At 36.6% G+C, this 26,242-nt stretch overlaps 4 protein-coding genes across 8 annotated transcripts in view; 2 read left to right on the top strand and 2 right to left on the bottom strand.

Annotated features, from left to right (window-relative positions):
- Positions 1 to 1,466: 1,466 nt before the first annotated feature.
- LOC128875286 (putative fatty acyl-CoA reductase CG5065) lies at positions 1,467 to 11,098 on the bottom strand. 3 transcript variants are annotated; one of them, XM_054120745.1, is made up of 10 exons: positions 10,931 to 11,098; positions 5,654 to 5,861; positions 5,210 to 5,407; positions 4,232 to 4,428; positions 4,026 to 4,138; positions 3,665 to 3,860; positions 2,981 to 3,220; positions 2,648 to 2,905; positions 2,404 to 2,585; positions 1,467 to 2,010 (listed from the first exon to the last, which is right to left on the bottom strand). In XM_054120745.1, the coding sequence occupies exons 2-9, from the start codon at positions 5,849 to 5,851 to the stop codon at positions 2,438 to 2,440; spliced, it is 1,548 nt and encodes a 515-aa protein (XP_053976720.1). In that variant the 5' UTR covers positions 5,852 to 5,861; positions 10,931 to 11,098; the 3' UTR covers positions 1,467 to 2,010; positions 2,404 to 2,437. The 3 variants fall into 3 exon arrangements, with proteins under 3 accessions (XP_053976720.1, XP_053976721.1, XP_053976718.1); XM_054120746.1 differs by having other exon boundaries at positions 2,408 to 2,585; XM_054120743.1 differs by having other exon boundaries at positions 1,467 to 2,585; positions 10,931 to 11,097.
- Positions 11,099 to 15,223: 4,125 nt separating this feature from the next.
- LOC128874777 (biogenesis of lysosome-related organelles complex 1 subunit 4) lies at positions 15,224 to 16,375 on the top strand. The gene is made up of 5 exons (XM_054119840.1): positions 15,224 to 15,398; positions 15,513 to 15,584; positions 15,662 to 15,883; positions 15,942 to 16,137; positions 16,220 to 16,375. The coding sequence occupies exons 1-4, from the start codon at positions 15,318 to 15,320 to the stop codon at positions 16,032 to 16,034; spliced, it is 468 nt and encodes a 155-aa protein (XP_053975815.1). The 5' UTR covers positions 15,224 to 15,317; the 3' UTR covers positions 16,035 to 16,137; positions 16,220 to 16,375.
- Positions 16,376 to 18,405: 2,030 nt separating this feature from the next.
- On the bottom strand, positions 18,406 to 20,297 carry LOC128874740 (transcription initiation factor TFIID subunit 11). 3 transcript variants are annotated; one of them, XM_054119769.1, is made up of 6 exons: positions 20,049 to 20,297; positions 19,536 to 19,703; positions 19,201 to 19,460; positions 19,043 to 19,130; positions 18,870 to 18,966; positions 18,406 to 18,798 (listed from the first exon to the last, which is right to left on the bottom strand). In XM_054119769.1, exons 2-6 carry the CDS (start codon positions 19,677 to 19,679, stop codon positions 18,665 to 18,667), a joined length of 723 nt encoding a protein of 240 aa, XP_053975744.1. In that variant the 5' UTR covers positions 19,680 to 19,703; positions 20,049 to 20,297; the 3' UTR covers positions 18,406 to 18,664. The 3 variants fall into 3 exon arrangements, with proteins under 3 accessions (XP_053975744.1, XP_053975745.1, XP_053975743.1); XM_054119770.1 differs by lacking the exon at positions 20,049 to 20,297 and adding an exon at positions 19,833 to 20,031 and having other exon boundaries at positions 19,542 to 19,703; XM_054119768.1 differs by lacking the exon at positions 20,049 to 20,297 and adding an exon at positions 19,833 to 20,029.
- Positions 20,298 to 20,800: 503 nt separating this feature from the next.
- LOC128875848 (serine/threonine-protein kinase tricornered) overlaps positions 20,801 to 26,242 on the top strand; it is a 65,476-nt gene continuing 60,034 nt past the window's right edge. The window contains exons 1-2 of the mRNA XM_054121779.1: positions 20,801 to 21,251; positions 25,185 to 25,318. Of these exons, the coding sequence (XP_053977754.1) occupies positions 21,250 to 21,251; positions 25,185 to 25,318 (136 nt within the window). The 5' untranslated portion in view covers positions 20,801 to 21,249. The remainder of the gene's footprint in view (positions 21,252 to 25,184; positions 25,319 to 26,242) is intronic.

Below are 26,242 nucleotides of genomic sequence, written 5' to 3'. Positions count from 1 at the left end.
ATCACACTATTTGGAACTAACAACTGTTGCTCTTTTCTGAATGGGATCCACCCACTAGACACAAGGGCGTTTAATTTATCGAACTCTCTCTTCAAAGGGCGGATACATCAATTTCCTTGGGTGGTTGATTGAAGCACGTTTTCATCAAAGAGAACGTTCCATCTGTCTGCAAAATGATCCCAAACGATTACCACTGTAATGTATTATTTAAATAACACTTTCTTAGTGTCCAAGCTATGACAAAACAAACAAATCTTGAACATCGTAGTATCTCAATCAAAATCTTTATTTTATTCAAATTCTCTCCTCGATCATCGCGACGTTGTACGTAGCCCACATTTTTCCTGTCGTCTCATTTCCAGTCTAGACCGCATTCAAAAATTTCAACCTCTGATAAGCTTAAAGTGCTCGTAAATAGGATCGTATCTCTGCTTCCTTCGAGCACCCCGGTTGACTCTGTACCAGGCAGAGCTGGATCTTCCACCGTTGCTACATCGTCTTCAAATTCCTTCGCAACGTCTAATCTTGTCAATCTCATCTCCACTAATCGTCCGTAACATTTCGTTGCCCTTTCTACTCTACGATGTCCACTCTGGAATATTTCTAAATCTCAAATCTTGTTTTCTTTCATATCCTCTAGTTGTTGCAACTCTGAGCCTTTTCAATTTAATATTGTATACGTGAATTAATTAATCCTCCTTCCCGTTATACCGATGCCAGACATCTTACGCGACATTTCTCCGTAGGTGGGTATCCATTTTCATTAACCCTACGTAGGGCACGAGAAACACGAAACTCTAGATTTCACCTTCTTAGAGCAGTACGTGTATACACAGGAGTATACATAAGTTTCGTTCCAACTTGTGCATACACGACGTGAACATATTTATACAACAAATACATAGAAAACGAATTCTAACATCACGAAACTGCAGAGTAAACAGAACGAGTAATGGAAATATTTGTTGAACGAGACAAAGTGAAATACTCGCATCGCGAAAGTCTTTTGTTGCCACTCGTTGGGGAAAATAAAATATAAATCGTAGGTTTGATGAACCGAAGTTTTTCTCTCGGGATTCTAACATTGAAGCGTCGGGTTACGAATAGTTGGGTCGACGACGACTCTCGGTCTTGACGACGCGTCGCGACGCTTTAGATCCACTGAGAAATATACGAGTTATCGCTAAAAAAGACACGCGGTGTCTCGTATCGATCACACCGTAAAAGTCAAGGTATATCGTTCGTTTTACGGTTTCGTTCCATGCAGGACGCGATGCTTTAAGAAAGTATCTCGACGAACTTTGCGTCACGATGTTATATCGAATATCCGTCCAAGAAAATAAATAGCCTTCCCGCGGGCGAATTTATCCAGTTTGTTGGATACGACTTTTTGCGACTTAAACGGACTTTCTGTATTTTATAATGTTTTTGTATCAGTGTTCGAAGGAAAGGTTCGATCCGAAAACTTCAACACGAAACATTCTGGTTTTATTTCCACAAATGAATTCCTATACATATCACAATTATGTAGCCAGTGTCGAAGAAATGTACGAAGCCTGAGGTAATCTACAGTACAAATTGTATATTAAAACAAAAATCACGCAGCCAAAGTCTTAATATAATAATGTTCGTATAACTTCTTCTTGTAACACAAAAACCAACCTAATCCTCTATACATCTAGTGTCATAGTAGATGATCAAAGTGTAAAAATATAAAAACTTAAATATGCCATCCATCCTTAGGAGCATCCGGTTGATATTCACTGTTCGCGAGTCTTGATTAAATTGAAATATAAATAGAAACGCGTACAAACTGTACATTTAGATTCTACCTGTTATATCTAGCTCTTAATTATTACAGATATTCTGGACGGTTACATCAACTTTTTGTTACTTAATCTTAAATTCAATATTCCTGAATCGATCCACTGACTTCCAACTCCATTTTGAAGCTTTGCGTTACAGTAAATGATCCTGTGTTAGGTCGATGAATTTGTCTAAATAAATGCTCTAATATTATGGATAAAAGTAAAAATATTTAATTTCTCCCTTTGAACTAAATAACACGTAAAAATGTTTTTGATAGCTTCATCCCCTCATGAAATAAATTCCCATTCCAACTTAAACGAATCACCCTATACGTGCTCCGCAGGGATTATGCTAAACTATTGCACCCAAAGGTTCGATATAAAATGAAAAATTCTAATTTGTTTTCATAGAAAACAATAGCTTTACGAGGAAGTTAAATGGTCCTGTACAAAAGAGGTTCTCTGCTCAGCTTACTATAGAGCTTATCGTTAACCTAATCTCCTTGACCTCCTTGCGCAGCACGATTTCCAGAAGCAACAACAGATTTTTCAAGAGCGCCGAAGTGCTCGAATATTAATACCAAAACAATCGTACCTACATCAACGTTATCGATCCATCTTTCTTTTTTTTAGCTGTTTCCGCCCAAAACAGCCAGAGACTTGACACGCTCCGTAACGGAGTCCACGCAGAGTCTTGCTATCTCGAAGTTCTTGTAAATTAAAGATAGCACCCAGAAGTAAAACAGGTATACGCATGTTATGTGAATAACGTACATTCTGCAAAGTGGAAGTAAGAACGTAACAAATATGCCAATTTTTATCGAGAAAAATATACGTACACTGCTTGATGCCTGCGAGCTTTCGGCAAAGTAGACAGATCTTCTTTCATGCAATATTGCCGCGAACCCAAGATGGTGTTCTTCATGTACTCGACTTCGTCGACTGCTAGAAAGTCCAACGAGAAGAGCTCTTTGTCCCTAGGGCTCAAATTGTTCCACAATGCCAATGTTTTGTAATTATAGAAAATCCATTCCCTTGTCGTAAAGTACTGCAACACCTCGAGACCGACCGAGATACGGTTTTGAATGCGAACCATGCTAGAAAGAGAACGACCCTTGAGAACATTTGCCATTACCACGAAAGAAGAAGGTCCGAGGCGCAACGAAACTCACAATCTCTTCTGCTGAAATATTAACATGAGAAAGTCGATCAGGTAAGCCGGAATGATGTGGAAGAAGAAGACGAAGAGGTTGTGGACAAACTTGTTGTTGTGTATGTCGCCTGCTGGATACCAAACTTGCCCTTCGAACGGATATTTGTAAGCGATCTTCTTACCTTTCTCCAATACCTCTCCCCAGGTGATGGGCACCACGCCGCTTTGGGTGATATTGAACACTGGAATGGTTTTCGGTCTAAAAAAGAACACTGCATCAGTCGTTTAGCAAATATCATCTTATATAAATAGTTTCAGCAGTTTGGCCAACCCTTAAGGTTGTTGCGTATGAAATGTCCGATTTTGTAGACAAGATTTAAACATCTGTATTTTTATTACAAATTAATTTTATCCATTAAAATAAACACAAGCAGTAGATTGGTGGGACAGGATTACTCTGTTATTCACTGTTCTATATACTATACGAACATTGTTTGATAAACTCACTTTTCAAATTGATTAACTTACCGAGATTAAATAATCGGACGTTTCATATAGAACAACCTAATATAACTGGAAATGTAAAATAATTTGTATAACAATAGTAAAATTTGTCGAGGTTTTGTCAGTCGAAAACGGCGTTGTCTACTATCGAAATATGTAATTTTTACAAAAACTCATGCATAGGGATATGAACGTTTACTTTTCCATGGTAGCTATCCAGTAGGCAATCGCGACTAGAATGTTAATAGCGTAGTCGACGGGTACGATTTCGGCGTGATAGTTGCCATTGCAGTGCATCGACCTTATCACACCTTTCGCTGCACCCACCAGGAGTCCCGTTGGTCCGTTCAGATTGTCTACCCATCCTGGTAACGGTTCGCGCCAAGATGCGGTTACTGTACAAACGATAATATTCTATTTGCTTTATCCATTAGACAACAGCGAGATTGCCAGACGATATTTCGAATTCAAAAAGAAAGGTAAGTCAAATTTATTATAACGTCGTGACAATGTTACCAATTTCCGCCCTTGGTTCTGACATTCCATTCAAATGTGCTTACCGATCGATGGTCTGGCGATGCCACAAGGCATATTATTGGCGAATTCGTTGGTGACAAGTTGCTCGGCCAATCGCTTTGAGTACGTGTAAGTATTCGGATGAGCGTCCAACAACCTATTCGGAAAGAAACATGTTTACTTGATTGGATGCGTTACGTCGAGTACTCGATTAATCAAATAACCACGATAGAAATTAGATATCAATTACTTGGGCGTGATAAGATCGATGGCACTTTCGTCTAGCCACTGTATCAGTCTCATAACATCGTGAGGATCGTTGGGTGCATCGTACACTCTTTCGCCGAGTTCTTGCTGATCAGGATGACAAAAAGCCGTACTTAGATACACGAATGCCTTCAGATGCTTCATCTTTCTGGACAGATCTATCACCCTTTGTGTTCCGACCTGGAACAATAGGTCTCATTTGTCTTCCACTCGCAATTATTTCAAGAAATCAGTTGTCGATTCATTGAAATTGTTCCTTCTTTTAATTGTAGTCATCATTTTTATTAACAGATTTTGTACAGATTTGTATACGTAGTTGAAATTGCATATTTTATGATGCAGTTCTGTTTAAATTGCAATTAATATTGTTATAGTGACAGTAAAGACGTGGGTCATTAATTAAATACGCCACTGTATAGTCTTCGTATCATAAAGAGAAGGAAAGGTTAGTTTCAGGTTAGCAGGGATGTTGTAACATTGATAAATAGAATGTGGACAGTGTCGTGTAACTGTTGCTTAATGGCATGCAGAGATGGAGAGAATTCTTGCCTAGATCAAAGTTATCGGATAATGAATCAAATGTAAACAACTTTTGGTACGTTTCCTTGTGTTGAAAGTATATGTAATCAGAATGCCTTCGGCTTGGAAAAGTTTTTCACTGAAAAATCCAAGGACTTCTTTAAAAAGGGAATCGAACAACTTCACGCTGGCAAAAAGTGTTAGAAAATGATGGAAATTATTTTTTTGATTAGTAATTATTTTTTTAATTAGTAATTATGACTTCTAATTTTCAATAAATATATATTATAATTTTTCCTTATACAAGTGGCCACATTATTTACATTTTAATAGAAAGATTGTTCAAGAATTTCAAAACTTTGATTCTGGTTATCTTAATCAATTATTATATCCGAGAGAGTACGTATGCATAAGGGGTTGAAATGCTAATGCACTATCTTACCGTGTTCATTTCTATGGCGTCCTTCAACTTGGACTCTAATCTAAGGGTCGCTGCACAATGATACACTATATCGGTATCGTTTATCAACATTGCTCGCTGTTGGTCGGACAATCCCAATTCGGTCATGTTAATGTCGCCAGTCAGAGGTATCAACTTCTTCATTACGAACGGCTTCTGTTCTCTTACCCTTTGAAACATCTGCCCGAACAAGAAGCATTTGATTCGATGACTTCAATTCACTTCAACGCTAACGTTACACGGCATGGTCATTTTTACCCATTACGAATTTCATAAGTATTCTACATAAATCGTTTACATTTTTTTCCCAATCACTTATTCCGTCTTTTATCCATATAAAGGATTGCTTCAGCGATAGAAATTTGATGAGAAATCTCCGCAAATCTAGTGTTAAGATTGCAAAAAGAAAAGAACCATGACACTTACGGGTAGTTTGAACATTTCTTCTATGCGAGCCTCGGGTGATCGACCCTTTTTCGACCTTATTAGAATATAAATCTTGTTCAACTCGCTGCAAGAATAGAGCAACTTCTCTACAAGAACTTTTCCCATGAAACCGGTCGCCCCGGTTATGAATACAGTTTTTCCTTTAAAAAAGGACTGTATATCGGTTAATTCGCTCATACTTGAACACCTGTAACAAACGATTGCGAAATATCGTTAATGACACATTGAAAATCCTCTATCTACGCATCGTCCCTCTTGCGTAAAGATTACAACAAAAAAGTTAAATTCGTTCGAGTGAATGAATGCGTGTGTTGACATAATAACCGGTTTCGCTCCTCGAGTGTGTATTGCTCGCAACATTTTATTCATTATTATTCTATTAGATTCGAAACGAAGTCGATAAATGTGATCGCTCGATGCAAAAATCAACCAGACACTTTCATTTTCAAGGATTTAGCATATAAAAGGCATTTCAATAGCGCGTTGCCTTCGTGTCACATGAATTTTGAATAAGTGAAATTGCCACTACTGCAAACACAAATTCAGAATTGATCGTCAAACTCGTTCCAGTGAAGATATCAAGGTCGACTGTTTTATTAAAGCGGAGTTACAAGGTGTCTGCTGTGCGTCGTCTCCATCTCATTAGCCTGGAATATTTCCTTACCTTCGCTGACCTTACTCTTTCTCTATACCCTTTTGCTCTGTCGAAACTCAGCTGCCAATGGAAAATTCCCAATTGTCTATAATCTTGTACAATACGACAAAACTCTCGTAGGTTTCAGAAATACGCGCGTTATCCGCTAAGTAGGGCCGAGTATATCGCGTTTGAAATAAAAATATGGAGTAACACTTCAGTTTTATATTTTCAACGACATTAAGTTAATATAGAAACGGAGGTCAGAAATTTGTATTACTCTGCCCTTCTCAGAATAAGTTTCCCGGCGCCTGGTGTTGAATATAGAGAGAATAACGTAGCAGTTCCTAATTATACCGTTTAATTTTACATTTTTTTCCCAATCACTTATTCTGTCTTTTATCCATATAAAGGATTGCTTCAGCGATTGAAATTTGATGAGAGGTCGTCTTCGTCGCATGCGGTCGAGGATTGTCACGACGGAGAAGGTTCTTTTTCTGGTCCATTAAAATCGGACGTTCCAGGGTTATAACTGTACGAAGTGCCCTCGATTGTGGAGTAAGTTTGTTCAAGAAATTCAAGGCGAATTATTCCCCTTGCACATGTCCGATGTTGAAAGTTCGATTACACGAGAAAATGGTGGATGAAACGTAAGGTTTTGAAATGTCAGATTTTGGTCCGCGTGCAAATATTACAGACACATGCTAAACATAACCGAAAGGCATAGGCATTTATGCAAAACGAAACATTAATATCATTGTGTTAATTAATGTATTCTTCATACATCATGTATGGTTTGTGTACCTTTTCCATATTAATGTGCGTCATAAATGCATAAAAGCCACAGTATAGTTAATGTCACTCTGGACTAGGTAATCATAGTAAACGACCAATCTATAATCAGATACAATTTCCTCTGAGGGATCGTGTCACATTTACTAATTTCTGTTTGCTGATTAGAAATGTTGTTAATGAAGTACCTATTAATTTGACAACTGTGAAAGGCTATTACGAAAGTGGTCTCAAAGCAACCAATCCATCAAACTAATACCAATGATCTGTAGCATTTGTCACATTAACTTCCAGTCGAAGCTGTTTTTCTGGAAAGCTGAAATTTTATTCCGCATTTCTCAAGTACATTTTTCCACAATGGTACCATCGTGATTTAACTATTCGCCAGCGAGTCACCATGCGTATCTTCCATGTGCAAGACCAAACTCGTGGAAATTTCTCTTTCTAGGCGCGGGAAAGTACGTGCTCGTGAGAGCATCTCTGACCCATGTGCCAAGAGATAATGCGTTCCTAAAATGTACATACTGTATCCATGGTTATGACATTCCCTTTCATATCTGCATCTTATGACATCTTATCGTGCAAAAATACGTCTGTTCCTTTATCATACGGGCTTCCTTGTATTTTTATTATCTTAACTTTATTTGGACTGTGAATCATCTCTTCTAATAACTGTCGCATTTATGTTTCCCATCTAACAGGTTTGTGTCCTATGAAATTATTGTCAAACTTCCTAGTGTAATCGTTACGTAATAATATGTTTATGGCTCGTATTAAATTTCGACAAATTCTTACGATCAATGGCCCGAACAAAGTCCAAGGAGAATAAAAAATTAAATTACAGAGACATTAATAGCCACCTTTTTTTTGGTCGAGCGTCCTTGAACACATCGTTACTGGGTCAATAGCGGACTCCCGCGGCGCATAGTCATTCAGTCGCGGCCCAGCAATTCATACTCGCGTTGGTAAGTGAAGAGCAAAGGAAATTCGATAAACTGGGTTTTTCACGTTTAAGACGCGCCGAAGTTGTCTCTGTAATTGCAATTAACTGCTCGGGTATAGAACACCGCGGAATTCTCGTTTATCAACTTTAAGATGCCTCGAAAGTTAGCGTTAAATCGCGGAAAACTTGGGATTTCCTTGGGTAGCGGTTCCGTTTTCGATTTGGCCATTCCGTTAACAAACTTCAACCATCTATACATAATGAAAATTATTAATAAAACCATCAAGAAATTGAGTAAGACTCCTCTCAAAGGAGAAATTCTACGAAGACCTGAAATGATTAATAAACAACTCGAGGAGCAATAAAAATCGAAGAGAGCCACTCGAACGCATTTGCATATCTGTACAAATAACTCATATTCTCGTGAAACGTAATGTATCATGTATATGTGAATGGCCAACCGAGCAAGCCAAACATGTAGCTCGTACGTGTTTCGTGCATTTCAGAGATTTATATAGCCCCGCGAAATCTCGTTTCGCCGTAGTTTACATTTTACGATATGATACCGCAAGGGGAAACGATGTTTGAGCGTCTCTCCTTACACTCTTCATTAGAGAGAAAGAAGATTTTTATGACGCTTGTGAACTAACTCGGAAAAGAGTCGCGTGGCATCTTAAAGCTAAGCAAATAGTAATACGCCTGTTATACCGTTTGGAAGGTACGACGTGCTTTTCTTTAACCCTACAACCGCATTTTTCTTTGATATTTTATTACACAACAGCATAAACAATATGCGCTGTTCCTAACACAAGAGATCTACATTAAGACATCTACATCGTAAAAAGGTCACAGCACCCATTGAAGGATAATTATTTTGGCGCCAAATCTGACAGTTGCCATCAGAATTTTTGCGGTGGAGTGTTATTCGTGTTCGCTCCGATTTGAAAAATTTCAATTCTTTTTCTGTATCTGCAACAATATTTATCCCTGATGGATGTACTGATTATAATATTTTTGTGTCATTTATTGATAGAACAACGAGCCATCGATCACATGTATGACACTAAAAACTCGAAAGGATATTTCACCTTGTCATCCTCACAGACTGGAAAAAAAAATTATTGCAAGGAGGCAGTCTGTAGTTTGTCAATTTTATTATTAAGTATCATTTCTATCGTCGAGATGATGATTTCATAGAACTTGAAATGACAGTCACGATAAAAACACGCGGTAAACATATTGCAACTTTGCAACCGTGCAACCGTGTAACTGTAATTTCAACGAATGGCGAAAGAATATTGCTAAACAGAAAGTTCTACAGAGAACAAAATTTATATATTTATTTATTCCAGATTATTGTGTACGGCTTGGAGTTCAGTCAACACGTAACGAATAGTAGTTGTTTTAAAGCTGTCAAATATTAAACAAAAAATTGCAAAATCCTGCGTAGAGAAATCTTTAGAAAGCATACAGTTTCAAATATACATAGTTGCATTCCTCGAGAGATAAGTACTCTCGTGCTGCACGCATCGCAATACCAGGCGAGTTTCGCTCGCCTTTGACAATTCAACGACGACTTTTATATTCCAATAGCAAGGCAGTTTGTAATCCAATTCTAAAAGGAGACTTTATCTTAGGTTTTCTCAGCTGCTAAGTTTCAAACGTGCAACCAGTAAATAATCAACATTTCTTTAAGGCTAAGTGAATGACTTTCACGCTTATGCGATTTCAGAAAGCGTGGAAAGTATCTATCAATCGTGGACATGCAAACAGCCGGTCCAGTCTTATGTAGCGAAGTCGTAATATGTATATTATGTCAGAAATAGTTAAATGTTCCTTTCCAGTATTTTGTTGTATTGTTTCCGTTTTCATCACTTCTGAACGAGACAGAAAAGTTAAGAAAAGTACTGTATTTACGAGGAATAATGTCACTCCTCTGGTACCCGTGTTTGTGATACTTCGTTACTTGCTAGTATCTAATTATTACTCTTGCATAAATGAATTTACCGAAGAACCTCCATAAATAAGGCTGAAACGTATTCTTAACCTTTACTAAACTTTTCCAATTAGAGATTGCACTTTCGTTTGAATTTGAGCCTCGTCGAAATTTAATTTAAAACTTTTAATTAATTTTTCGAAATCAAGGTGGTGAAACGGTAGAAATAACGCGAAAATGGAGCAATTAGTAGTTGCTTCATTTGTTTCGTGATTCTATCCACTTCTACGTGCCTCTAACGATCTGTCAAAGAGACAGAATGCGCCAAGTATTCCCAAACGGTTGCTCGGTTAACGCATAAATAAATGAAAAACGAATCATTGGACGAAAGTACTTTCGCTTGATTTCTGGTACTTAAGCGAGAGTAAGACTTTCCCCGAGCTTGAACCTATATGTATTTGGACAACAGGAGCTCGATTGAGTTACAAATATCTTCCCGGAAATGTGTCCTCCGTTATAGTAATAAAACTCACCCCTAAATCAAATTGTCATACATTTAAGAGAGGAGACACGAGGCAAAACGTAGAAAATAAAGTTTCGGTCACTAATTTAACACGAACAAATGGTTGGATGAAATTATTTGAAATTTTGTACACTTTTATACACGTAGTTGAAATTGCAGAAAATAATTTTTGTATAAAGATTAACTGGTGTCTTTACGCCAAATAGTGGACGGACTTTCACCTTACGTATTAAATTAATTTGAATTCACACTATCTTTATCTAATTTCAGACAATACACTGTACAATAATATCAGTAAAATAAAATATATAAGCTAAATCAAAATTTGACCCTTTCTTTAATAGTAAAAACGTAAAAGATGTAATGGTACCGTGAGTGGTCCAAGACCTTTGCACAGTACGTTATCTGCGAATCAAAAGTGTGCTTACCTGATGTTATTAGTCCGATAAAGCGAATGAAATCCGGTAATGTGTAGATAAGGAATTGGTGAAGCAGTTGCAGCCGAAGCGCGAATCTGCTCGGCCTAGCTGAATAGGTGAAAGAATCGTGAACCACGCGCTCGAACTTACTGAGCTCCAACGTAGTCCGTACAGAGAAATGTAGCCATCGATGTAACGTTGCCTCCCCACCTGTGTCCAGTTGGACGACTTATTTACTTTTTCTCTTTTTCTCACCAGTTTTTCATCCAATATTTTCATCGTTCGACGCATCCTGTAATTTTATTCCAATCAAAAATTTCCTTAACCTTTGTGTCAACAACGCAATAAATTATGGAGCCACAGATGCTGCGTATAATATTTAGCGTAAAAATAACGTTTCGACCACGAGAGAGCGTGGCTCGTTTCGAGTAAACAAACGTCGAAATTATATAAAAGAATAATGTTCATTTATCAGGTGTAGTAATGAATTCTGCGCCTCTACATTTAATCTTTTAGAACTGTAGTTTAAGTAAAAATATTTACTCGTCGTTTTGTTACATTAATAGAATGTTCGAAAAGATGAAAAATAGCCTCGATTTTTCAGCAAATTATTCGGGCATTTTATTCCACGCATGGAGTTGCAAATGTTTCAAAACAGTGAAGAATGTTTATCTAGATGAAGCAATAGAAAAAGTTTCACTTACTTCCATTTATAATTTCAAATTACCGATCACATAGGCCGTAACGATACTATGCTTAGGAGTACAGACGCGTCAAGGACTACGCAGGACTATATTTCCGTGTTAATAGGGATAATTTTATATATCTATTTAACGTCGTAACAACTTTTTCTCTTCCAATTAAAAGAAAATTATAAATAGAATATCGAACATGTGACACTTAATTAAATATTGCGAGAAGACAATAACAATTTATATGAATATTTGTTATACAGGTATTGTTATATGTGTCTTATTTATTAAACAACCTTATACAAAGACTTTTTCTTGATCTGATCTTCTAGTGACCTTTCTCTTAATATAAATAAGACGATATACCAATTAACGTGACATGTCGCTGAAATTGCATATGCCATTTAGCAAATTAACCTATAACCAGCCCATTGCATAGTATACTTAGAAATAAAATGTTCAAATCGTTCGATTAAATTGTCCGTTAACACGCGTTACTTCGCTTCTCATTTTCAAACGTTTCCGTGGAACGACGTGATCTGTGGTTAAACTTGCACCTTTCGAAATCTGGTGTTTTATTTGGCAAGGTAAAAATCTACGTCTGGTTTGTATCAAGGAATCGAAAAAGTCCAGTGGCCGGACCCGAGATAATATTAACCTAGACCCGCTTAACACCGTCTACGAATTAAACATTACTACACTTTCTCTTGACCGCCTACCAGACACGGAGCTCGATCATCTTATTGCTGCATGATCGAATTCCCAAAAACTCGTTTGCGAAGATACAACCACTCCCATCTCGTACTGCATTCCGTGCTTTCGTTTTGGTCCTCGCTTTTATGCTTACAACTACAGCTTTCAGTGAAACAGTCGGTTTAGACTAGAAAGGGACAAGCATAGCGAAAAACTGGTTGACCTACGCATATCGTATAAAAGAAATGTTTATGACTTTGTTGAGTAAAAAATTGTAGCAGATCTTTTCCGCTTGATAACACTGTCAAACTATACAGGGTGTCCCAAAACTCGGGGAGGAGCCGGAAATGGGGGGTAGCTAAGACGATTCTGAACAACAATTTCCTTTGCAAAAATGTCGGATGGGGCTTCGTTAAGGAGATATTAAGCGAAAACTCCGACCAATCAGAGCGCGCGTACACCGTTGGAGCGGCCGCGGTAGCGTAGGCTACGCGCTGGTGGCCGCGCTTGCACGCGAACAAGTGACTCGACGTGCATCGAAGCATCGACCTAGCGCGTAGCCTTCGTCCCATCGGGCGGCGCGAACCACCGGTGGCTCACACTTGTTCACCTCGGCACGGCTGAATTTTCGGCGCGGGTCTGTCTATCTGTACTGCACGAGGTCATCGCGAAGTACGTGTACCTGTGAATATGTGCATATAAAATGAGCTAGAAATAAAATAAAGAAGAGTGTAGAAAGGGTAAGAGTATAAAATAATGTAAACGTAGAATATAATGTAAGAAACTAATTTGCGAAAACGTTTAAGGACGACGCATAAGGAATGTCGAGGAAAAGAAAAATTGTAATAATATAATCTTTTAAAGATAATTTCACCTTGCGGGAATAATTTCGTAAGAAAATGTTCTGAATAATAAAAATAATTTAACGCCTACACCTGTGACGCAACTCGTGAATTATTTATTCATTACCGGAAGGATCCTTTAAGGCCTTCAAGCCGTTACGACGAGAACATGTTCGTCAGTTTCATGTAACTTTACGGCATACAGCGGACGGTATTTTGATAACGCATACTGCACTTTCTCTACATACAGTAGTGGGATAGTACCTAGTTTCACTTACCTATGACTTGAAAGGATTAATACGTTTAAAGAAAATAGCATGGTAGAGAATAGATACGTATCAGGTAATATTATTACAAATACGTTTTACATAACTGTTATCGCGTTAAATGCACAATCCGTGGTTTTATGGAGCGACCAATAATGGTAAAAGGTTTAGCGTATAATAATAAGTATTTTAAGGATGGAAGGAACTTTGGACGAGTGGAAATTATAGCTATACTCGAGAATTTTTCTTCGAAAATAATTTTTATTCGTACTTTTTAAATACAATAGCGATGCTGGAGGCATCCAGTTACAATTTATAAACATAAATACATATTAAAATATAAGTGAAGATATGGTACGCAATGTATATACAATAACTTGTATGGTTGTTCAATGAACTGAAAAAACGTACGGTAAGTTTTGCTTTCCATTGCAGACGGGGCGAAGAAACAATTTCAAAACTCGTTAAACAAACTATGATGTTCCCTTAACAAACTTGTATCGTGCTGCATTATCCGCATTATGCATACACTATATTCGACAACGTACGGAATATGTAGAGAAACAAGCGAAAGACGCTCCAGTTATCCTGCATTGACTGTTCGTCGCTTTCACTCGCAATCGATGGTAGGTACATTCGGGTTTCAACTTTATACACATTTTTCTATAGCGTGAAAGCTTCTCGAGTTCGTTTGAAGATCATTAATCTTGGAAATGTCACTACTAGACTGCGAAAACGTAAAAAACTAGATATTAATATCTAGTTTTATATCCAGCATATGCATATAGCATATGCATGTCAAATATATGTTATTAATTAATATGATAAACATTTACATTTGTATTTCGATTTGTATAAGTGTATATACCTCTTGCTTGTTTTCAGCACATATTTTTCACATTCGTCTGTATCACAAATGCGTAAAATTCGCAGACTAGTCATTACGTTTCACCGTTACTTTAATTCATGAATTATGGCTGTGCAATTCACCTTACTAGTCTTGGGAAATTCTCAGACAACCAAGATTTATGTGTATACGCGTTAAGATGCACAAAATTTGTACCTTACTGCGTGAATACTCAACGAATCTTATACGATAAAATTATCAATCATGAGTTCCAATGATGATCGCGTAACTCATTATCTTGTAAGCGTACGATAATTTATTTTACTGCGCTATACATTTAAAGGGCATTTGCCGCGGCAAGATAAAATCTTATCTCCGTTTGTGCACACGTACGTGCAAAGGTTAAAAGTTTAAAGAGTATTTATTTATATAATTATTTATATAAGCGTTCAGCGAAAACAATAAATGAGCAAGTGTAAACAACTTTAGGTCCTAGAAATGCCAATTGTACCTTCCGCTTAAACTTCTCTGAGTTCTAGAATCCCTTTCACTTCACTTCTTCACTTATACACGCAACGTTCAGAGAAATTAGAATGTTTGTGGATACAGTTATCTAGTAATCGTCTATTGCAAAAAAAGTTATTGTTACAAAACCAATTCTAAAAGGGGGAGGAAAATATTTTAAAAAATTCCATCGATTAAAATGGAAAATTCCTTTTAATTAAGGAACATTTTATTCCATAGAAACAATATTGTAAAAGAGGTACAGAAGATTCGTTAATTACCTACAATACAATAAAGTGATCGTCAAACCAAAAAAGATTATCGTTATTATTTTAATATAACATTCGTTCAATACGTATAATTTGCATGGTAGTCAATTAATCCTATCTTAAACGATAAAGCCATTCTATATCTTAATAATTCTATATCTTATCTGTGAAACGATTTTTTCTCAATAGAATGGCGTCTTGGACATTTAAAAGTATCGCTTTGAAGTGGAATTATGTCGACAACTTCTCATCGTTCGAGTAAACGCTAATAAAAAAAATAAGGATGTCGTCGCACACTGCTGCATTAGCCGAAGAATTGGCGAAAGACTACGCAAACTATGCAAAATTAGATTTATCTAATCAAGCAAGTATTATATTCTACATAACCTCACATGCGTAGTATTTCTCGTGCAATTTTATACTACAAAATATACTATACATCGCAAGATACATAAATTAATACAAAATTATATTTTAGACGAAAAGTTTTCATGACTCAATCGAGGATGTAATGATGCGTTTAGAGGAATTTCAATCCATTATTGAAATGGTTAGACATTATAAATGATGTCAGTTTGAAATTTTTATTGAACATTTTGTGCATGTATTTATGTTTTTTGTTGATAGGTTCAATCTGAGAGTAGTCAATGTATTGATGAACATATTCCAAGATTGCAAGATATGCAACAAGAAGTTGCAAATCTCTGTAAGCGAATAGATGCTTTAGAACATGTTATAGCAATGGCTAATGTAAACCTGACTACTTTAGAAGCTGCTGTTGACAATGCAGAAGCTGAATTAGGAATTTCTGATAGATTATTTGGAATGTTGAATCCCTTGTCCTTTTTTGTAAGTATAACTTATAATTTTAAATGGCATGATTTATTTAAAATATGTTGTGTTTCAGAAAAAGAGTCAAGAACCTGTGGTGCCAAATAAATTACCAGTGTACGAATCACCAACAATTTATAGAACAGATGATTACTTTAACAGTGAATAAACAATACATTTTCATTTGTAAAAGTGCAACTTAATTTGTTTATTAATTAATCACATAGATAAAATATATTGCATGTTGAAGAAAAATCTTTGATGTTTTGAAGGTAAGTAACATTGTGTTAACGTACTTTTATTTTTAGTATAAAATAAAAGTGTATTGACAAGTTCACATACAATTATTTGCAGAGTTGAGACTTGAAACATACCGAGTGAATGTGATCATCAATCAATCAAATGAAATTGTTACTTGAATATAATAGATGAAACTGGAATGCGTAAAACATAATACATATTTTGTTTATTTCTATTATTAATTAACTAAAAGCCTCATTTAGAAGGAAACATTAACATGCTGCAAGTGTACAGGTCTTCAATTGTGCTTTTTTTTCACCTACAGAACAACTTCCAGCTATACAGTGCCTCCATCTTGCTATTTTTCCTATACCACAAGTAACGCTACAGCTGGACCAAGTTCCCCATTGATCCCATATTTTTGGTCCTTGTCTACTCATTCTACCTACTATTACAATATTTCTTTATCAATTAATAGTCTTTAAATATATAAGAACTGTTCTACAAATGTGAGATTATAAATTAGTAATATTATTGTGTACATGTATAAGTTATAACTTCCCGAACAAATTTTATATATTGTATGAAGTAATTTTCAATATATATTATATATGTTATGAAAAAACTAACAAGCCTTAGTATTATACACAACGTTGAAAAATGATTGATTGTTTTTCTACTAAAAGTATTATTATGAAACTGTCATTGAATATCTATTATTATAAGAATTCATATACCATAGATCCATATGTATGATCGCATATTAATTTTATTTATGATTAAAATTTAAGTAAAAAAACTATTTATTTAGTAATATTATACATTTTTTATTTTATTTACCAATTTCCTTGTTTACCCCATTTCTTCGACTTTTACAGTCTTCATAACCGTCCGTGACAACAGACTGAAAAGAATTTTCTACTTCAGAAACGGAAGGCGTTTCTTGATGGGAAGGAAATGGCAAAACTGTTAAACACTGTATAACGAGTCCAATTATCAATAATTTAACGAATGGTTTTCGTAATTTATATATCACTTGCATCACAGGTTGAAGGTTTTTAAATACGCGTCGTCTTTTAACCGAGTGAAGTTAGCGCATAGTCGTTTGAAATGCTGCGCGATTCAAATTCAATCACGCGCGGTAAAATGGATTTATTTAAAAAAGAAAGGAAATACTCATTTATTCCAGACTTTAACTGCATACAGAAAAGAACAACCAGAATTTTAATTAAGAAATCTATTAGGATTTAATTCCGAGCCAGTGAAGAATATTTTTATCGCAATCTTTTAGTCGACAAGATTTGATTTGCGCTTTCTTTAATCCTTTTATGCAATCGTCATTTGAACAGTGACGCCATCGAACTTGTCGTCCACTTCCGCAAGTAACGCTACACGCACTCCAGTTGCTCCATTCGTCCCACTCCGAATTATCTACAAGATTTGGCAAAAATTTGAATATTGAACGTGATATCTACGAAACTACAAACATAATTATGCAAAATGAAACGTAGATGCAATACAAATTTTGAACAGTAATATGTATTACATACATATATGTATACTTACGATTTTCGTCAGCATTCTCGATATCCTTTGTAGAAACTTTGTGTTCTTTTTTGTGTAGCTGAGCATTAGTTTCACGAAATTGTTTGATATTCCTTGAATCTTTACGAGTAGTTTTTTCCGTATAACTCAACAACTTTCTTTTATAATTTGTCGATTTTTTAACTTGAACACACGCGTGTTCCTTAATATTAGACGGAAAAAAATGTTGGCATAAGAAAATCGATTCACCTTGCTTAAGATCGTAATCGTAACGTCCAATTTTTTTTCTATCGTTTGTATATTTTCGCAGGAAATTTATCTGATTGTGTATAAAATAATTGTTTTCTTCTGGATTTATATACATGCTAAATTAACAAACTAAATGTTAAAGTTAATAAATACTTCAAATATGATATACAAAATATTATAAAGTAACTTATAACCTATAAACGTATATAATTTTGGTAATAAGTATGAATATTTTATATTAGCGTAATGTTTGAATGTACCATTTATCGGCGGCATTAGCTATAGTATTACTCGAATTACGTTTGAAATAATTTTTCGTCGATCTAAGGAGATATAGTTTTTTAAATTCGTTTTCGTCATCGGGCACTTTTGGAAAAACACAACCGAAACAGTGCGTTAATACCAGCGCGGATACTAACCGCATATCATCTTAATCCTTTTGGATGGTTTATCAGTTCGATGGAATTAATATATAAACAAGGATTAATAAACAACCATATAAAAACTGACGTTTAGAAAATAACGATTTATTTGATAATTTTAATTACATACTATATATGCATGTTATTTGGGAATATATTCAAGTTGTTCACAATACAATATTTTCGTGAGCTCACTGTTACCACTATCTAAAAAATGAACCTTTAAAATAATTAAAATAATAAACTTACATTTTTACAAAAAGATACAAAATTCTATATTTTTTAAAATTTCATTATTACATTAAGACACTTGTAATAAAAAGTAGTTATATGTTAAAGCAATTCACAGCCTGAAAAATGCTTTATGAGAATGTCCATTAGGAATCTGTCCCTGAAGCCTTAATCTTCTAACTGCCTCTCTTAAATGTTTTGGTTGTAATGGCCCTGTTTCTTGATGAGCTTCCATGACATCAAGAGCTGTGTTCAAATTGTCAATTAAAAAAAATGTTTACTTGACTGAAGGTTTTAATCAAAGCTTTAAATTATACCTTCTTCTACAATTTCCCCTACAAATACTTTTGCAATACCAGACATAGCAATCACTACATTCTGTGATACAGAGCAACCTGTTATAGTTTGCATAATCTGAAATAGAGAATGCAAATCATAAGTACACTTAACATGTAAGATGTTCTAAAGAAATAGGTTATGCCAATATTACCCTCTTTATAGCTGCTTTTGGGAAAGCAGCTCTTCTGTACATTTCGTATCTGTCCAACTGATCCTCAGTAAAATTTGAGACTAATACCCTGTTAAGAACTAAACACTCGTATATCTGCACATATCTAGAAGATAGTGATAAAAAGTTTAAGTACATACTGCATTTTTTCTCTTTCCTCTTCTTCCAATTCTTTCTTACTTTTCTCTTTACTTTCTCGTCTTTCTTTAACATTTGTTGGATTTGCATGTGGTAGTACTATATCGTTTCCAAATATGTCCTCTGTAGTTTGTTCCTCTTCTTTATTTTCTATTTCATGCTTTACAATTTCTAATTGATCCTCCACTACTGTATATAATGAATTAGAACCTGTTTCTTCCACATCTGATTGAGACTGAGAACTCATTGCATCGGATTCTACCTAATGTTGCCCAAAATAAATTGGAATTTAAAGTACATAGAGCAAGGTGATCATCTTACATGTTATACAATATACCTTGACCTGTATATTATCAGCATCCATTGGTTCCATGTCTTTAGATCCAGAGTTTTGAGAATGATCGAATTTCTCTTCTTTATCATCAATATCTACATGCTCGCTTTCATTTCCAGAATCTTCTTTACCAAATAGGTTATCCATTATGTATGGATGTTATATATTGAACTACAAAACATACACTATATATTTTATGGTATTATGATGCATACGTTTGCAGCTAATCAAATTTATGTGGGAGAAGTATTTATTATAATACAATCAAACGTATGTTGTTTTAGGTTAGAACAGCTGTACCGAGTACGATGTACGAAAAATACGTAGCCGTAGTATTACTCAAAATTGTTCGAGGAAGCAGAGTAAATTCGGTAAGTGCTAGTAGATTAATATTATTCAGTTTCTCGATCATGAATCAATTTCAAACAATAACATTAACATTGAAGTCTCAAACAATCCCGCCATACTTGTCGATACATATAGGTTATTCCAAAATAATGTCACGTATGTACGTACCATGAAACACAAAACAAAAATAAAAGAAACATTTAACTGATTTGTATAAAATTATTCTATGTCGTCCTCTGTGTACGACTAAGAACTAATTTAGAATTAGTTTGACATTTAAACATAGATTTATAATTATTTGACAGGCATTAAGTTTCAAATTGCAATTGTTTCATTACCGGCCACTTTAAAACTAAAAATAAACGACTAATTTTGCATATTATCTACGAATTATTGCAATTAGAAATTGAACGTTTACTACGATAACAAACTTGATGTCAAAGGTGTACACATTTATCATTGATTATTTAATTAAATCTCGTTGGGCATGAAATGAATGGATATACATTAAACTATCTAAAAGGGGAACCATTGATAAAAGTGAAAAGTTTTAGCGAAATATAAAAAAGTATAAGAGCGAAGAATTTCGGAGTCCAGTGAAGGTATTTTAATTTAGAAGTTCTCAATTCAACAATCGATTCATTTGGTAGCCCACGGATTATCAGATTAATTTGAACCTAGATTAATAAGTATCCATCATAGTTTAAAATATAAAAGTAGGAGATTCATATACTCCTTTCACTACAGATATAAAAATATTATTTGTATAATTAATGTTCAATAATCTTCTGTTTTGAATAGGAGTGACACACGTGAGAGTTTGGGAACCCCTTTGTTAACGAGTTAAAGGACGACGGATCGCAACGTGGCGCCACCTGGTGGTCGAGTGAAATTTAGTCGACGGTGTCGCGACGCCTCGACGTATTTGTCAATATCTCATCGTTTTTCACGAATTTTCACGGTTCGTATACACGCGTTCATCGTGCATCAAGGTGCGATCGTCCTCGAACGAACGACCGTTAAGCAATTCGAGAAGAGGATTCGTTGTTTGTTGTGGATCGAAGTGAGTAGTCTGTCGAGCGAGAGGTGAAGAAAGTGTCGGCGCGAAAAACGGACATCGAGAATTGGCCGGGACTCTCGGGACGGTAGCTGGTAAGCTGGCAGCTCGGTAGGTCCGCAGCTCGCGAGTGTATCGCTTATCTTGTTCGTGGTTCGAGGGTAACGCGGTAGTGAGTGAGTGGAGTACAGTGGAATATCAAACACGATCGAGAGTAACTACGGCCAAAGAGCTGACGCGAGTTCCATAGCATCCAATCATCGAATACTACAGGCCTACGAATGCAGTTTCAAGACGGAGTCGCGTATTAAGATGTGAGTACATACGCGGTGTAAGTTCGTAGCGAAAATTATGGCGAAAGGAGAAGAAAGGGGGTCTCGTTGCCAGTCGTGCGTAAGATAGCAAAGACTGTCTTCGTAGGAAAGACTGACGACATAACGGGAACTATTCTTGTAAACACGATTCATTGACATCGAACTGTGCACAATCCCTTTATGTTCGTTCGCGCTTGTCGCGCGCACGCCTCTCTCCACGCACACCACCGTGCCGTACACTTTATCAACGGTGTCGTCGTGTATATACGCCTTTGTGCTCCTCCGCACACCTACGAGATATCGTGACAGGAACGCGCGTGGAACCGGTCTTGTTCTCTTCAAATGCTTCCCGACTCGACTCCGTTCCTTGATCTCTTTCTTCCATGAAATCATCAAACTCGCGCTTTACCTGCGGATAAGGTTAAAACCTCGATTTGGGGAAGGGGGTATCCGTTAGATCCGCAACTGGCGTCGATACGGAACAAAAAGGCCGTCGAATAAAATATTAGGTGTAGAAATTAATCCCGCGCCTTTAGAATTTATAGCTCTAGTTTAAACACATGTATTTGCTCGTTATTATTCATAGATTAAGGTACCAACCTTTTTGTGAAAACTGGGAAAATATGTTTTCGATGAATTTTCAATTAATTTTCGATTAATGCTTGGCATGTTCTGTGCGTCGCGGTATGCGTACAGCTTTGCCAGAAACATTCTGGTGTTAATTAAAAAAGTAAATATCACCGGAATTCAGGAAATTCCACGTTCCATACACGGTCGCGCTGGCATGAAAATTTCTTGTCTCGTTCATTTCACTCAGCTGTCCGAACTTCCTCTAAAAATTTCGTTGAAAATAGAAATGATTAGTCCGACTCCGACCGTTGAAGAAAATAAAAGATATAGCTTTATACGAACTCGAAATTGGTTCATCCAGAAATTCAAGTTCACGTTCGAAGGTCACCTTGAGGCAATCAAAGGTCACGGGAAGGTTTTACGTAAGAATTTGTATTATATGTATGTGGACACTCCACAATTATTTGTTACGTGAAATAAAAACTCTCAAAGAAAACTATTTGCTCGCAACCAGATTTAAAAATTTCAAGCGTGGAAATCGATTAAATTCCGAAGCACGTTCTGCTTCGGAGGGACGGACGTTTTTAGCTGGCAAATGTGACATTTGTCTAGAGGTGCGCGTAAAGGGAGCGGCGTCGCAGACGTCGCTCGGACGTATGCACTTACGGGACGCACGAAACCAAAGGTAGAGAGAAGACGGTCGTTGGCCGAAGGAGAAACGACCGGAGTCTCCTCGGTCGAGTCCACGAAGCCTGTTTTACTACGGAGCTACGCTCTGTCAAGTCTGCACAGCCTGCGAACGAACCTTCGGGACCGCTACACCGCGAATAATCACAATTTTACGTTGGAGAACACGGATTTACCAAGGTTTTAATCTTTAGTCTTGCTCGTATCCTCTATATTTCAATCGTTACACCCTGTATTCCCTAATTCGATCCCGTACATTCCATTGGCTCCGTTACATTGTCATTTGTTTGATTTCTTTATTCCGTGGATATTCGAAATCAATTGGACTTTCATTTCGCGAGATTAATGATTGAAAGTGGGTCTGGTGTCTTTGAAAGGTCAAAGTAGTTATGCGTCTTAATTGTTCGATGGTAAAGCTTCCCTCTCGAAGAGGAAAATCGTCGCGACGCAGCTTTTATGAGAGATTACGGAGCGGTTAGCCGCGCGTGAGATGTGGAATATGTGTTCACGGCGTCGCGGTCAATATATAGTTAGGGACATTGCGATGTCTTCTTTGTTATTCAGCAAAATTCCTGTCCTGAATTTTTAGTGATTAATGAAAAACTGCAATCTATCATCTCACCTGGTTTCGTTTTTTAATACACAGTCCTTTGAAGTCGATCGGTTCAATAGTTTTTCTGAAATCGCTTCGAAAATACGGTTTCGAGAAAAATTGCATTTAACTCCGAGCGACCTGTACTCCAAGCTCTATAACTTTGGCAATTTCGTGAATTTTTTATTGAAATTTTGTATAATTGTTTTTCAAGGATTGCATTATAAGAAGAATAGGCCGAACCAAGTTAGCAGTTGTATTCGATCTGTAGAACTTCTGATTTCTACGAGACTGGAAAAACGATCCCAGCGTAAGAAATCGCCTGGAAATCGATTGGATTAGATACGCGAGGCTTGATTGAGAAAGGCAACATTTCGTGCACGCTAACCTTTCATTTTGTCCTATCGTTCTCGAACGGTACAATTGCGCAGAATGCACCCAGATAACACCGAGCTAGATAAGTTTACTTCGTAACAAATACGTCGTTGCATTCATTGTCAGGTCCTGTGTCGTTTCCCTTGCGTTTAAATTACAGTCGTGTTCGCTAACATCGACGCAACAAACAAGGACACGTGCGCGAATAACGTTAAACTAGCAATTTATGGACACGAAAATAAATCCATCACAAATATTATCAGCTGTAAATAATACGTATCGAAGTCTTCGTGACCCCAGTTTCTAGTAAATTGCCAACAGCCCGCCGAATGTAGGTCAGTCTCTTCGATATTCCATAGCGGAATAACCAGATAGCGAAGTACTTACACGCATATGGTAACGAATCGTTCGGAGGCTTTTTCAGCTCGATAGAAATACATTTCCAATTTGCCAGGATAATAAAGTTAATTCCTCCGCGAACTGTAATTGTTTATCGATCGTTTGAGACTTTCGATGTGGGTGTTTACGTGCAAAAAACGTTTATTGGTGAAAGACGTAAAGTTAGACGATTATGGAATAATATTTTAGAAAATTCCTTGACATCGATGCGCATAATAACGTTCAATCTTTGTCGGAGGTTTTCAGAGCATGTTAATTCGCTGGAAACATGCGATTGAGCAGGTTCGATAAACGCGCTAATTTTTACGAAGTACATGTATTTATTTGGTGCATTTCCTTTCCTTAACTCTACCTTATATCTTCATTCAAGGCATTTAACACGAGAAACGAAATAGTAGCGCCGGCGTGAATGTGTTAAATAAAGTAGATCTATATAAAGTTTAGAAACGACCGGTCAATTACTTTTTGAGTTATTATTCCCACGGATTGAAAAAATTACCAAATGTACTTTAAGACGTACCCAAAATATTCTCAAAGTTATAAAAACATGACGTAAATTCTACTCCGTAAAAAAAAATTATTTATAGAAATTCTACATTTCAATTGGCCAAAATGCTGCAAATTAATGAAGAAACCTCCTCCAAGCTCAAAAGAAAAATTCGTTTAAATTGACGTTACGGCCGATGCGTTAATTACATAATTAGTCTCGTTTCTGTACGGCGTTTAAACATGTTAATGTTCAGGCTTTCGAAACGGAACCTTCCGAGACGCAATTTAACGACGAATGTTATTTGTATAGCGTCTTATTAACACGTAAACGGCGGTTGACGCGAATGCACGCTCGTTCGTTTCTCATAGTAGCCGCATCGGGTCCTTGACTCTGCCACTGGCAGTAAGTAAAGTGAAGCTTTACGTAAGCACTTTCTATCCGAGAAGGCATGAAAACGATCGGTGAAAAATGCTGTCTCGTGCCAAACCGCAAACGCTTAGCAATGTCGTGTCTACTTGCAAACTAGAGGGTTCCTTCCACTCGAACGATCCTCGATTGACGAAGGAAGCCACCATGGACTTGCGCGAAAATCGGAACTACATTCAACAATTTTTTTTGTTGAAAACAATTTACTTAACGAAGAATCTGTTTGCTGAAAGTACTTGTATAATAAGTTAAATAAGAACGCGACTCATAACGTGCAAACATGTTTCGATATGAAAAGTGTCCGACTCCAATTGGAGCGCTCCGAGTTTAAATCCCTGTGGCGCTATTTTTTAAAGGACTCCTACGATACTTAAAACTGTTTCTTTTTACGCAGGTGCGAAGAGGCTACCGAAGTGGAGACGCATCATCAGCAAACAGCAGCAACAACGATGGGCGTCGCCGAGGACGAGACTCCGTCCTCTTTGACTTCTCATCCCAACCCTAACGTTAACAATCCCAACCAAGAAGGTACGTGCCCGAGTTCTAAGAACCATACGTAAATATTGCAACAGTTGTTACTCGTAAACATCAAGTAAAAATAAATACTACGCGAGAGATAACGACGTAGGATGAACAAAGGCGAGGTACAGCTGTGACACTGTCATTAACGGAGTACAATTGTATTTGAAATAATTTCGTTCGGGTAACCACGATTCCATCTCGGGAAAAGTTTTCTATTTACTTTCTCTCTGTCCAGATCCCCTTAGCGAGATTACGTATAGTAGGCGTGTCAATCTCATTTTTGCTTTGAGGCCAATTTACACTTTCCCGCCATATCTCAAGTCGCATATGTTCAATTATTTTATCACGGTCAACAGTGTTTGAAAACCGCTTCGTCGCATTAAGAGCAAGCGTGTGGAGAATTGGAAGGGATAATAGTCGGAAATTAGTGTGGGAAATGTAGAAATATTAAAAAATATTAAGTAATACTTTGGAGTTTCAAGTTTACGTAAAACGGGCGCTGGAAAAATATTTTGAAACCATTCGAAAATCGTTTAACTCATCGATGTAATAAAATAATTTTTTGAAAAAAAATTTAACCGACTTCAAAAAAGGTACAGTGAAAAGTATGAAATAATTTCTAGTTAATATATATGAATCTGCATTATCGACAGAGTGATCTGCATTATAGACCTAGCATTCCACATTACCGACAGAGCAATCTGCATTATCGACTTTCACCGACATAATTTTTGTGAAAAAATCCGCCAGATGCTTTGTTTGGTCTGATAAGTTATCGGCCGATAATGCAGTTTACTCTGTCGGTAATGTAGAATGATCGGTCGGCAATGGAGTTTACTCTGTCGGTAATGTAGAATGCTCGGTCGGTAATGCAGTTTGCTCTGTCGGTAATGTAGAATGCTCGGTCGGTAATATAGTTTGCTCTGTCGG

The sequence above is a fragment of the Hylaeus volcanicus genome, chromosome 4 (assembly GCF_026283585.1).
Source record: "Hylaeus volcanicus isolate JK05 chromosome 4, UHH_iyHylVolc1.0_haploid, whole genome shotgun sequence".
NCBI lineage: Eukaryota > Metazoa > Arthropoda > Insecta > Hymenoptera > Colletidae > Hylaeus > Hylaeus volcanicus.
The sequence above is the reverse complement of the archived record's forward strand: the minus strand, read 5'-3'. Positions and strand labels throughout refer to the sequence as shown.

Coding starts and splice junctions, on each gene's coding strand:
- LOC128874777 (XM_054119840.1), top strand. CDS start 15,318: ATGTCGTCGCACACTGCTGCATTAGCCGAAGAATTGGCGAAAGACTAC. Junction 15,585..15,661: donor TTCAATCCATTATTGAAATG/GTTAGACATTAT, acceptor TTTTGTTGATAG/GTTCAATCTGAGAGTAGTCA. Junction 15,884..15,941: donor TGAATCCCTTGTCCTTTTTT/GTAAGTATAACT, acceptor GTTGTGTTTCAG/AAAAAGAGTCAAGAACCTGT.
- LOC128875286 (XM_054120745.1), bottom strand. CDS start 5,851: ATGAGCGAATTAACCGATATACAGTCCTTTTTTAAAGGAAAAACTGTA. Junction 3,221..3,664: donor TGGATAGCTACCATGGAAAA/GTAAACGTTCAT, acceptor GTTCTTTTTTAG/ACCGAAAACCATTCCAGTGT. Junction 2,586..2,647: donor GCTCGCAGGCATCAAGCAGT/GTACGTATATTT, acceptor TCCACTTTGCAG/AATGTACGTTATTCACATAA.
- LOC128874740 (XM_054119769.1), bottom strand. CDS start 19,679: ATGGATAACCTATTTGGTAAAGAAGATTCTGGAAATGAAAGCGAGCAT. Junction 19,461..19,535: donor CTGATAATATACAGGTCAAG/GTATATTGTATA, acceptor GGGCAACATTAG/GTAGAATCCGATGCAATGAG. Junction 18,967..19,042: donor CAAAAGCAGCTATAAAGAGG/GTAATATTGGCA, acceptor TCTCTATTTCAG/ATTATGCAAACTATAACAGG.